This window comes from Salarias fasciatus, chromosome 11 (assembly GCF_902148845.1).
Source record: "Salarias fasciatus chromosome 11, fSalaFa1.1, whole genome shotgun sequence".
NCBI lineage: Eukaryota > Metazoa > Chordata > Actinopteri > Blenniiformes > Blenniidae > Salarias > Salarias fasciatus.
This window is the reverse complement of record NC_043755.1, coordinates 14,031,138-14,045,049: the sequence shown is the minus strand read 5'-3', so window position 1 is coordinate 14,045,049 and position 13,912 is coordinate 14,031,138. Positions and strand designations below refer to the sequence as shown.

The 13,912-nt window shown below is 45.0% G+C and overlaps 1 protein-coding gene across 1 annotated transcript; it reads right to left on the bottom strand.

The window, feature by feature from the left end:
- Nucleotides 1–4,953: 4,953 nt before the first annotated feature.
- Nucleotides 4,954–8,983, bottom strand: tent5ba (terminal nucleotidyltransferase 5ba). Its single transcript, XM_030102765.1, has 2 exons — nt 8,623–8,983; nt 4,954–6,230 (listed from the first exon to the last, which is right to left on the bottom strand). Exons 1-2 carry the CDS (start codon nt 8,770–8,772, stop codon nt 5,202–5,204), a joined length of 1,179 nt encoding a protein of 392 aa, XP_029958625.1. The 5' UTR covers nt 8,773–8,983; the 3' UTR covers nt 4,954–5,201.
- Between the last annotated feature and the right edge of the window lie 4,929 nt (nt 8,984–13,912).

Genomic DNA, 13,912 nt, shown 5'->3' with positions numbered 1-13,912 from the left:
CATGTTCTCATAAAACCAGTTTTATAGTTGAATGGGGTGGATGCACATTTTTTTTTGCTCTCAAATCCTTTTTAATTCTGTCTGGTTTTTCACACATTTGTTCTCATGTATCTGGATTGTATTTATTTATTAACATGTTTCAGTGTATAAATCTTAAAACCGACAGTGTCTGCTGCCACCACAAGAAGAAAACATGATGTGAAATATAAGATGTTTAAACACTGCGCCCTTCTCTAATTTTCAGTGGGGATTTTACACTGTAATTTCAGTAACTTACTGGCTCCTTGATTGAATGATGATGATGATGATGATGCACTGAGCAGATGGTCTCCACAGAGTGGAGAATTGGGCCGGGTTTCGAACCCCCCCCTGCCTCTCTCTCTCTGTGGGTAAACTGTACACACTGCTGCCATTCAGTTGGCCCAGCTCACAGGATAAAGTTAGGATTGTTTGTCAGCCGGCTGTAATGCCAGGAATGCTCAGTGCCGGCTCCCCCTGTGTGCGAGCGTCTCACACACTCGTTTTTGCTTGGAGTGGTCTCCGCTCTGACACCCAAACCTCTGTGAACTCTAACGTGAAATGACAGGGTCTATTTCTCTCCGGCGAGCTATCTTCGTACCGCGATGAGCACACAGATGGCTTCAGATTACCCCACCCCACCCCCCAACCCCCAACCCCACCCTCTGGCCTCCCACCTCCCAGCTCCCCTCCTGAAGAGAGGCTGTCCAGTCTGCAGCGCTGCTCTGGTATTCTGGAGCCTGCCCCATCTGGCCATCATGACATCACTTTCTAAATGAGCAGACACACACACACACACACACACACACACACACGCTCAGTCTTGTATTTCTATCCTTGTGGGGACCTTCCATTGACTCCCATTCATGTCTAGCCCCTAACCCTGACCCTTACCCTAACCCTAACCCACACCACAACAAAGCCTAACCCTAAAGAAATGTTTTTGCACTTTTACTTTTTTCAGTAACAACAACATGGTCAAGAAAACACTGTTTCTCCTACTTAGGACCGGAAAAAGGTCTCCACAAGGCACGTCGTTCCACGTTTTGCTATCCTTGTGGGGACATTTGGCCCCGACAAGGATAGAAATACGAGAACACACACACACACACACACACACACACACACACACATCTGATGATTCACAGCTTTGGGTGAACTGGTGTCCAGCTGCATCCCAGTCCTGCAGAGATCCTCTTAAAGGAATACTCCGAAGATCTTGGACCCACGCCCTGTCCCTATCATTTTTATAGTGAGACAAGATCATACATGCCTTTATTGTCGCTCTGCGTCCACTGGCTGGCTCCCAGCTGTTAGCATCGTAGTTAGCTTAGCTCAATAGCTGGATGTGAAGAGGAGACAGAGTCGGACTGACGAAAGTGGACAAAATACTCCTCACAGTGGTCCGGGGGACGGCATATTAGCACGTGAAGTAAATCCGAATGGTTATAAAAAAAAATTTAAAAGATGTGTTTTCTTTTTAACCCGTTTAAATAACGTTTTGATACACACAGATCTGCACAAGCATCGTGCTCCGCGGAAGGATATACCGGCACACAGCGGCTGAGTCTATGGCTTCTAATGCTGTGCACTGGTATATCCTTCCGTGGAGCACTGCGCATGCGCAGGTCTGTGTGTATCAAAACGTTATTTTAACGGATTGACAAGAAAACACATCTTTTAAAATGTTTTATAACCATTCGGATTTACTTCACGTGCTAATACGCTGTCCCCCGGACCACTGTGAGGAGTATTTTGTCCACTTTCGTCAGTCTGACTCTGTCTCCTCTTCACATCCAGCTATTGAGCTAAGCTAACTACGATGCTAACAGCTGGGAGCCAGCCAGTGGACGCAGAGCGACAATAAAGGTATGTATGATCTTGTCTCACTATTAAAATGATAGGGATAGGGCGTGGGTCCAAAATCTTCGGAGTATTCTTTTAAAGGCTGCATTATAGAACCTTTTTCATAAAGAATGATTGAGCATTTAAAAAAAAAAAAATCTACATTTCACTGATCATGACTAATGATATCATAGACAACCTTATAAAAAGCTTTGTCCAGCTTTGGGAATTTCCTTGTTATCAGAATAATTAAATGATTATAAGTATTAGATCTTTTTGGCTCTTGAAACTTTCCATGAAAAGCAAATAATAGTAATTTAAAGCCCTAACAGGTAATGAATGATTCATCATAAAATTAGAAAAAAAGCTCATGCCACAGCTGTATGGAGGCTTTCCCCTCCTGTGATGGACTTGTGGACAGTTCTCCACACTCGGCCCCAGCAACGCAACACAACAACACACACACACACACACACACACACACACACACACACACACACACACACACACACACACACACACACATCCGAAGCTGCATTGTCAGCTTGCTCCAATCACGCAGCTCAACAAAGACATGTGTTTCCTTTTTGCACCCTCAGGATGAAGTCACATCCACAGAGGCATGTGCCTCTCGAGCGCGTCTTAATTCGAAACATCTCCGCGTTCTGTGACTTGGACCGAGTCTTGACGGTTTGTCTTGCTTCAGCGGAGACAACACAAGGAGAGAAACAAACACAACAAACAAAGGCGCAAAGTGAGAAGCTCCCTGCAGGATAATGGGTGAGTGGGACTTTATAATCGCTCCCTTGGGTGAATAAACCCTTTCCTGGGAGAGGTAATAGCACACATACCAGGCCAGGGTGAGTTTGATTTGTGTTGTGGCGAGGAATTGTGAAATCTCTGTCATTACAGCGTCTCTGTCCTGTCATCACTCTGGTTTCACACAGCCCACACACACACGCACACACACTTCACATTAGAGTCTGAATTAAACGTCTCACACTGTTATCCCTGGGAAAAAAAATTCTGCTTCAGTTGATAAAAATCTTTTTTTTTTTACCAGTTTGAAATCCTTCAGAATTTTTTGAATTTCAGTACTAAATAATAAATACTCATACTGACCTAAACATTATTTAAATTGCTGCCTTTCAACTTAATTTATGCCCAACTACAGTTGGAAAGGTAGCAAACACACCCCTGACCTGTCCTGCTGAACACTGATCGCTGATAAACACACAGCATTTCCAAGATTGGATGCTAAATTCAAACTTCCTCATCAGGACTGAGTCGGACCTCCAAGAAACCACTTCCAGCGTCCTTCCAGCCAAATTACAGCCAGACTCACCCTTCAGGTCAGAACTCTCAATGTTCCTCAAACATTTTCATCTCTTATTGAAGCCGCATGCTGTTTCTTTTTGCGACGGCACAAAGGATAATCATGTTCAGAGATATCCACCAAAGAAGACAAAGAAAAACAAGAGCTCACGTTTTCCATAACTGTGACTGAAACAGCAGGTAAAGTGGAAAAGCTGATTAGTGAAAGTGGTTTCGTTTTGATCCTGAGCAACCCGTAATGGAAAAGTCATGACACCAAACAGGCATGTGGATTCATGCAGAGGTCTAACACTGAATCTTTAGCTACCTGTTAATCTCTGTAATTCACACTCACACCACAGAGATACACACACGTGTTTAAAGTGTGGAAAGAGATCCAAGTCCTCCTGAAAGCCCACAAGGAGAACATTCAAACTCCTGTGCTAATATTGAAGCGATAAGATCCTCCGAAGGTTTAAATAGTCACGTGTCACTTTTAAATATTGGTAAATTGTTTTATGATTTTACTCTCAGGGAATTCATGCCTCTGAAGTGCAGCACAACAGATATAAAAGCACGATCAACCAGGAAGGTACAAAATAAGGAAGTTTTGTATGTTATTTCAAGGGAGTCTGGTGTAAACCTGTCTGGCTTTACGGCTCTTTATTGGCTCTGCTACTCTTTCTTCATGAAGCGGTTCTGTGTCCAAGACCAGCACCCTGCTATCACAGATAAAACCACGTCTTTATTTCACTTGAAAGGGGAACAAAAGTGTGTGAGGCAAAAACTAACCTTCCTATACTCAGTTTTCAGATCACATGAAATTACTGAGCCAATCAAGATTAGTGAAGACCTGAGGTCTGTTCATAATTTATTTGAGCTGCATCTTATAGTAATCTTCATCCTCCTGGCTCTGCTGAGAAAGATTTGAGTGCGACTCAAACAAAATGACATGGATATAGTATCAGTCAAGCAAGCAGGGCTGGGTCTCCAGTGGTAGCATGGGTGGGAGAACAAGCCGGCCTTTGTTAAAAAGCTTTAGTATCACAGAGGAGAGAGAAGCCATTGTGCTTTAGAAAAGCCTCCTTATGGTTCATGTCCTGGGATTGTAATGGATCCTCAGGCCCAGTTTAACAAAATGCAAGTTACTCCAGCCAACAGTATATGCATTTCAATGGCCCGGGTTACTGGAAATGAACCAGCTCCTTGTCATCAGCTTATCAAGTGTAGAGCAAACAAACATGGCTCCATCCCGCCCATACTGAAGAGGGCCGGACAAACGGCCATTCTACGTCCGAGTCGGCAGCCAGAGCCTCTCGCTTTTAACGAAAGCACGCAGTTTATTGTGGCCACGTGACAATACACAGCTCGATTGTACCGAGCGGTGTAGCAGCTCAGATAATGACAGGTTCAAACTAACTGCAGCCCTAACAACCCACAGATCAAAATGTCAACAATCATTATAGGCCAGAGTTAACATAAAATAACCACAATACAATCAAAGCTGGAGTTTTTCCTTTTTTTTTTTAATCTCGCAAAAAAGAATGCTTCTGTTCCTGAAAAGAGAGACAGCGTAACCTAGAAAACACTTGATGCACAGCTCTCACTTTACAGATGTTTTCACGACATTTCATGGTTCATTTTAGGCACTTGGAATTATAACAACATTCCCTTTCAGAGCTACAAATACATCTTTGGTCCAGTAGGTAATTAAAAAAAAAAATAATAAAGCCAGAGTATAAAAATAATACCAGCTTCATTGTCCTCAAAAATGTATTTCTGACAATGGGTTTCCAAAAGACATCTTTTTTTTTTTTCTTAATACTTAAATAAGATATAATCGCTACATCTCAGAAATGACCAGCAATCTTACAGATGTTTTGCAAGAGAAACAACTGAGGAAGAAAAAAAAAAAAAATGTGGGCTCAATCAGATGTACAGCAGTACAGGATTGTTTTAGTCAAGTCACATTTGGCAAACATGGGTCACTCTCCGGCTTCCAGTCCAGTGCGGTCGCGCCGTGCTCAGCTGCAGGGCAGCCATGTTTGATATGAATTACTGCACGGCGACAGCTGAGGCGGCTGCACGTGCGCAATATAGTAGTTGCTGAAGTTAATGTCCTGCACGTACGGGGCCGGCTGGTAGTAGCACGTGACGTTCGTGACGGTGGGGATGGCGTTCTGCTCCGCCAGCACCTTGAGGGCCAGCATGGAGATGAGGGTGAGCGTCTGGCGCCGCTCGTGGCCCATCAGACACACCGTGCTCTCGTTCACCACGTGGTGCAGAGTCATCAGGCACTCGTACCGCTTGTGCTCCATCCCGGCGAAGTGGTTCTGCAGGTAAGCCTCCAGCTTCCTCTGCTGCTCGCCGATGTCGGGGAAGTCGATGAAGAAGCGCGAGCACATGTAGCGCTGCATCTGCTTCATGTCCGCCTCCGAGGAGGGCCGGAACCCGCGCACCAGCAGGTGGCAGTACTTCAACAGGCCGCCCCCCCGGATCTCTTCGGGACTGCGCGTGGCTATGGTCCGCTGACACAGGTGATCCATGGCCTCCTTGAAGTCCCCGTACACGCTCTCCCCGATCACGGTGGGGTGGAAGCTCTCGGACATGGGCGTCTCCGAGCAGCGGTCGAACAGGAGCAGAGAGTCGAGGCAGATCTGGAAGGAGTCCACGCTGAATTCGAACTGCCGCCGTAAAGAGTCCACAAACTTAAGCTCCACGTTCTTCCCCGTGTTGTTGGACAGCGAGATGAGGCTCCAGCGGTCCGTGTCGTTACAGACCTTCACCAGTTTCTGTACGTAGGCCTCTTTGAGGGTCAGTGCCGTGATGCGCTCCTTGGAGACCCCGGCCGGCAGGAAGTCCAACAGGCAGTCCAGAACAACGTCCTTCACCAGACGGAAAGCCTGGTCGTCCTTTAGAGACACGCCGAAGATCAGGTCCAGGTCCTTGTAGCCCAGCCCGGTGTCCTGATGGAGCACGTGGCTGGCCGCCGAGCCGTTCAGCCTCACGTCTTTAACACAGATGCCTCTCTCCGCCAGCCTCATCCGCACCACCTGGACAAGCAAACACACAAATAATGTGTTACTGATGAAACAGAAATGACATCCATAACAACGCTGAAATCCATAAACTTACAAGAGGAAATCAATGTTTTTGATGTACACTCCAAAAGTTCATATAATCACATATAAACATGAGTTTAATTCTGTGAAGATGGCAGGTCCCCTCCGGTTGATACTCCTCTGAGTCAGACTGTCAGGGTTCAAAGAATCACAATATTGACCAGATACAGAACTTTCCCAACTCTGCTCAGGGCCAGAGCTGCCAGACACCAAGGAAGAGCAGCTCAGTGGTGAAATAGCGGCATCACAGGTCAAAAGGGTCAGAAGTGCTGCCCTTCCCTCTGGCTCGGTGACCTCTGCAGTGTTTAAACATCTGCGTCTCGACTCTGTGCAGCCACATTTGAACAGGACGACCTCCAGCTGACAGCGAAGGCCCACATTACTGCACTTAAAAGAACAAACCGAAAGTGGTGAAATAAGACAAAGATGAAATTTGCTCATGGGGCCAGCATGTGTCATTAAAACGTGTTGTCTGAACTTTCGGACGTGATGAAAGCATTCGGAGGAGTCCACAACCTCCAGCCACCGGCTTTTATCTGGCTGGTTATTTGAAGAGTTTGTCACATTAATTTGCACAGTGACTTGATGTCACCGCGTGAAGCACAGTGTAAATATGCGCCTTCCCCACTGTTTGTGCGCGCTAAACCTGCCGAGCACATTTGTTCCGAGCAAACAGGTGCAGATAGTTTGAAAAACGGCAAAACTTGGACCACAAATGAGTCTGTAGAGCCGACATGCAATCCTCAATCTCCTTTCTGGCAGTGACCTGTCAGATTAGCGTCTATTAACTCTCTCTCCCATGGTGATCAGATAACATGACGGCTCTATTTATACACACTGGGTCAGGCTTCAGACAAACACACTTTTGAAGGTAAGTCAGCTCCCCCCAGCCCACGGAGGAGTCGGGGAACAAAACCAGAGGAGTTTAAATTCTAAACATAAGCAATGGTGTCTGTAGCCACCCTGATACACAGCAGCTCAGCTTAAAGCTGTGTTTGTATCTGTGAAGCAAACGCCTCATGAAGAAAAGCCAGCGTCTAACCTCACCCAAAGCAGCCTCTGATGTTTTCTTCTTTCATGAAGTTTAATAAGATTTTACAAAAAAGCACAAGTGGGACAAGAATCCCTGTGATTTCTCTAAAAAAGAATTCTTTTTAACTCGTATTTTAAGGAGCAACAGCAGGTGCGATTGAGCACAGGCTCACAGTTACAACACTATAACTCTTGAAAGTCCTCGTGATGCTGCTGTGGATGTGACAAGTGTGTTTATCCCGGCGACCACGCGGCAGGACAAAGGTCCACGGTATCAGGAAAGGAGAGGCAACAATTAAAAAAAGTGATAAAAATCTAATTTAAACCATACAGCATGCGTCACCGCTGAGGATTTGGTGATGATTCATGTTCAGCCTTCTCCTATGCTTCAGGCTTCAGAAGAATAAAATTATCTTCTGGGCTTCAGGGAAACATAATAGCTTCCACATCTGGGACTCAAACCTGCATTTAAGCCTTCTGTATGTTCAACGGCACATTTATGTTTCCACAACCGCAAGCATGAAGCGCCGGGGTTTACATTCTTCATGAGCTCATCTCAGACGTGTCAGTGTGTGTCAGGAGAAATGGAAAAAGGCATCGTGCCACGGCAATAAGTTCATTCTGAAATCTGAACAGGGCATTTTCTTTGCACTTTCATGCGCCGCCAACCATCAAGGGACACCACAGGGGGAAGCGAAAGGTGATCCTGCCACAGTGCATAAGAGGCATCTGTTTCCTTCAGAGGCTGTGAGTGAAGCCACCGGTATATTCCTCGCTATGGATCTGTGGATCCATGCATCCCCCACACAACAGCTGAGTGCTTGAAGAGTATCACACAGACTGAAGGAGTGGAAGCCATCAAACAAGACTGATGCACAAAGAATGTAAGATATTTGACAAGGAAAGAGTTTGAAGAAGGAAACAAAAAAAAAAAAACAAAAACAAAACAAAACAAAAAAAAAAACTGTGGCTGAATGTGTGATGAAAAAAATTCAAATGGAAAGTTCCAACAGCCTACATGTATGGAAGAGACGGAGAGACCACCAGGGGTCGTTGAGGGGTTTGCAGGGAGCAGCAGAAAGTCATCTTTTATTTTAGGTATGTAATTACAACACTAGTTATTAAACTAACCAAATATTTAAAGGGGGCTGTTTCAGTTAAGTATCTCCTAGATTAGATGTAATTAAATTAAATATAATAAATTTCACTCTGACTTGGACTTTTCAAACTCGGATGTTGCTCTTTATAAAAAAAAAGTTTTAAAAAAGAAAAAGTTGTAGAAGTGGTTTACCTGGACGATCTGCCGGGGCTGCACGGACAGCGTGGGGAAGTTCCCCCGGCCGTGGATGGGGATGGCTTCCCCCAGGATGGAGTCCAGGCGCTGCACCTGATCCCAGGACAGCACGCAGAACCGCCGGCTGTGGTCCGACGCGCCAGACATGGTCAGCTTCAGCGAAGTGAGGCGGAAAAAACTCCCAGACGGAACCAAGCAGGCGTCCTGTGTCTCAGCCTTCAGCGGGAGTAGCGGGGATAAATATTCCTGAGTGATCCGGCTGCTGGCTGAGAGGAGGAGGAGGAGGAGGAGAGTGTGTGTGTGTGTGTGTGTGTGTGTGAGAGAGAGACAGAGAGAGGATCAGCTGCAGCTTCCTCCTGTGTGCGCCGCTGAACGCTGAACTCCCGTCAGTCTGCAAAGCGCCGATTCATAAGGCAGGTCCGGAGGGCTTACAGGCTGCACGCGCGCGCTGATTGGCTGCCGCGTTTGTCCATTGATCGTGGACGCCCCGCGCGCGCAGGAAACACCCTTCATGTGACGCACTGTGGCGGCCTCTCCTCCTCAGCAGGGTTTTCCTTCACACACACACACACACACACACACACACACACACACACACACACACACACACACACACACACACTGTTTAGGATGATCTTTTAGACAAACATCCTCATTTGTCACTGTTTGTGTACTTTATGATTCAACCTATGCAAATATGTGTGTCTATACACACACACACACACACACACACACACACACACACACACACACACACACACACACACACACACACACACACACACACACACACACACACAAAAGGGGAACACTGAAATAAAATATGCTAGATCTCAATGAATGAAAGATTCCAGCTGAAAGATTTATTATTTCATAATGGAATTAATTGAGAACAAAATAACAAAAACGATCAATGTAAATTTAAATTACTGTCTCATGGCAGTCTGGATTTGGAATCGTACTCTAAATAAAAATGGGATTATTACATTACAGGTGAGACATGACGTCCCAGATGAGTTCGATAAGGAATACATCAGCAGGAACCCAGAGCCCACTGCACCGACTGGTGGTCTCACCAAAGGTCTGAGGATCTCATCACAATTGAGCCACTGCCAAACCGGTCATGCTGGAGGATGTTGCTGACAGCCGAACGTTCTCCACGGCGTCTCCAGATTCTGTCACGTTTGCCACATGAGCTCAGTGTGAACCTGCCGTCAGCTGTGCAGAGCCAGTGGCGATCTGCCAATCTCGGTGTTCTCTGGTAAATGACGATGGCCCTGCCTCCTGGTATTTCCTCCGTGCTCTGGACGCTGTGCTGACTGACACAGCAAACCTTCTTGCCACATTTGTCATTGATGTGCCATCCTGGACGAGGCGCACCACCTGAGCACCGTCTGTGGGTTGTAGGCACCACCTCATGCCATCACAAGACAAAACCAGAGCGACAGGAAGTCACACACATTACCCCACTGCCTGACAGCTAAACACAGTCCTCTGCTTTTATTCCTTGGGTCAGATAAACTCCAACACCATCTGCTGATCTCTGATTTTTCAAAGACATTATACAGTGAGGCCAGAAGCTAGGCGACAAACACCTTCTTGTCAACATAAAAAACATTTCTCAGGTCTGATAAGAATGTAAGAAGTGTGTTTTTGTGTTTCTTTGACACGTGCAAACCTGATTGGAACCACACAGATCAGAGTAATCCACAGGATGCTCCCTGTGATCTCTCATAGTCAAAATTATAGATTAGAAGGATTACAGTTTCAGTGTTTAAAGAATGCAGCGCTCTTCATAATAATTCCACAATTTTTTGCAAATCAGACCCCCCCAAAAATCACAAGATCTTCATAATTAGTATCATAAGTTAAAGGTCTAATAGAAATGCTTTTTATTATTATTATTATTATTATTATTATTATATAAAACTGGTAATTTTGGTCCAAACTGGATTATTCAAATTACCTTCAACAACCTTTTCACGTTGCTGTGACGACTTCAGGTTGCTAATCTCTGAGCTTCGCTCCCCACCCTTCATTACTCATGACGCCCTGCGACAAGAAGCACGGTGTACTCAGTGCACCTATTCATCTCTTGTCGTTTGTCTACCTCAACAGGTCTGACAAGTAAATAAAACTTTATTTTTATCTGTTTAGAAGATGTGCACAGACATTTGGATGCAGGAAAACGATCACCACAATTTGATAACATGAGGCTCTTCTCAGTCAGTGTCGTTTTGAGAAGCAGGTGCTTTTCGTTTGACCTGTCTCAGGTTTGTTGCGATGATTCTTTCACTTGAATCCTGCCATTAGTTCAGTCATCAGACCTGTTGATGGACCATCATTAGTGTTCCCTTTCGTTTCTTTGTAAATTCACAATACAGGTCATCTCAAAAAGTGGACTCCACCAACCAAACCACCGAAGTTGATGATCCCTTTAATGACATTTTTAAACCTTTAATTAGGCTCCACCACTAAAAACTGCACTGAGGCGTCTCATCACGCACCTTTGATGCCATCTAAAGCTTGAGAATATTAACTAAACTCTTCAAGACACTGCGTTGTTTAAATATAGTGTTGTTTAAATATCTGCACAAAATATTCAGGCACCAAAACACAGCAAAAAATACAAACTATTATACTTTATTGTTTTACAGTTACTGTTCTTTAAGCTCATGGGTTTGTCAGAAATTAAAAAAAAAAACATGGATGCAGCAAGGTGTAGTGGTTAGTTCTCTCACCTCACTATGAGAACGTCCCCAGTTTGATGCTTGAGAGCCTACAGGTGGAGTCTGCATGATTTTCATACTTGTGCTCCAGTCATTCTGCTTTCCTTCTGCTACACAAAAACATAAAAATTAGGTTAATTGGTGACTTGCAAATTGGCCGTAGGTGTGTGTGTGTGTGTGTGAATGTGTGTGACTGTCTGTCTTTTTGTATGTCAAGTGATGGACTGGTTAAAGGTGTTGCCTTGTTTTTACCCATTGTCAGCTGGGATCGTCTCAGGCCAACCCAGCCTCACACCCCGCCGCCCTGAACTAGATAAAGTGGCCCAGTAGATGGTTGGATACAGGATCCAACGCCATTTATCACATTTTTTGCTGGACAGTCACAGACTGGGATCGTTTTAGTAATTTTAGGTAGATTTTTGAAGCAGAAAAGGGCTTTGATGTGTTTCTTTATCCACAATGTGTAAAATTAAAGTCTGTAGCTACAGGAATATACATTACATTTAAACCTTTTGTTATGGTACGCTGTATAAACCAAGAAAAAAATAAATAGATGCTCTTTCAGCACGACCACTGATTGTTGAGGATAGAAAGACATTCCTCTGTTCTAAACTACATGCATGTCTGATTTCAAGTGTAAAAATGTGGAGATATGTTCATCTGAAGCATTCTGTACTTTTATTGGTCAGTCTGTCTCAGTGCCCGTTCGGTCACAGCCACTCTTCAGTTTGTGTTCCCACAGGAGCGGATGATGAACACACCTCATTGTCTTTGTGCATAATTTGGTCCAGTATTCAGCCTGTACTGTGCATAAATGCGCTAAATATCACTTATTAGGATCCTTGCCCATCGGTAGACGTTACTCACAATAGCAGACGTGACTCCGTCAGTGATGAGCAGGCCATTAGATTGTTCCAGGGTGTAATTTGACAGCGAACGCAGCGTGTGTAAATATAAGTAGTTTCCTCTTTTATGATATATCATCGTTTTTAAAACCCTACACCTCTGATACCTGTCTGACAGAAAGTTTATGTCCCTGTAAAATGTTTACAAGAGAGTAAAGTTCGTCTCATGATTGATCCATATGAGCTTTTAGTAAACTGCAATAAAGCACAAACTGATGGGAACACGTGATCCACTGCACCGAGGCATGGACGCAACAGTCAGAACGTGTTCCCTGAGTATGTGTGTATGTGTGTGTGCGTAATGTTGTCAAAAACCACACAGCCTGAGGTCAACAACATCTCACAAACCCCCAGGAGGCCAGGCCGTGTTTTCAACGTGGGCTCCGTCTTCACACAAGCAATTTGAAATGCTGTGATGTCAACATAGTCCCGTTTCCATGGCAACACCATCCACCGTTGTGGGGCGGGCGGGCCGAGGCGTCTCCAGCCGAGGGTGCTGCCAGGTACCGATGTGAGGCATCTGCGTCATGTGTCTATAAATAACCTGGTGCGTGGCAGCTGTGCATCCTGCGAGCGGAGCCAGTATTCACCTGAATGTGAAACACTCGAACAATGACACACGACAAATATCACTCCACTTGACATACGCTGATCCCCAGGAGGAAGACATTCACATGAGGAAGTTCAAGACATTTTTGAAGTGGACAGAAATAATGAATCCGAATAAGACAGAAAGCAGTCGTTTTTCTGTGTTTCATTCATAAGTTTTGTTTCTGTCGTTTCACTGTTACTATTTCCTCCGCCGGTCTCTGAGATGGGATCCTGCTGGAGCCATGACAACTGAGACTGTGAGTCTTGTAGGCGCGGTGAGATAGCCATTATTTAAACACACCTTAAACAAATGATGCATTAAACAGGCGCATGTTCCTGTTCTATCCATGATCAAACATCGTGACGTAATCTGTCAGGCCGGAGGACATATTACCGACCACAGACACAGCGTGTTGTTGCTGCTGAGGTTGGTATCTCTTCATCTGCCTTCCTCTTGTGAGCATTGAGACAAGTAAACAATGCAGCTGGGCAGGTTTCCCTCGCCTTCAGGATCCTTCTCAAACAACAGATTAAATTAACGTTGCCAAACTATAAGAAATGAAAAGCCAAGCGTGTGAAGGCAGATTAACTCTGTTACATGAAACCCTTTGAAAGGCCTCTTCTGTATTTAAGCAGCCATGCAATTTGTAGAAGATATTTCCTCAAAACCATTTAATCATTCAGCACCAGCGCTCGCTCGTGCACGTTACACGAGAGGACCAAGTGTTTGCTATAGTTAGAAAGTGCATCATGCTCACTTTTAGGCTGTGTCCCCGTGGCTAAAATAGCGCAGCTCTTCCAATTACACCACGTGTGTGATATTAGACTGTATGTTTCATTTTTTATTCTGAATCTACTCTCATTTTGTGAATGAACTGGATTTGTTTCCACTTGTTTTTCAGGGTCAGTCTGCCACCGCAGCAGATAACCTGTCTATATAACCAGGTTGACTTGACCAGTCACCCTGGACACCGCGGGGCCCACTTGTGATAGTGAGAGTGTGTGATAAGAGCGCGTTTACTTTTGTGGATTGCTCCATATGACAAATCCATGAGAGTGGGT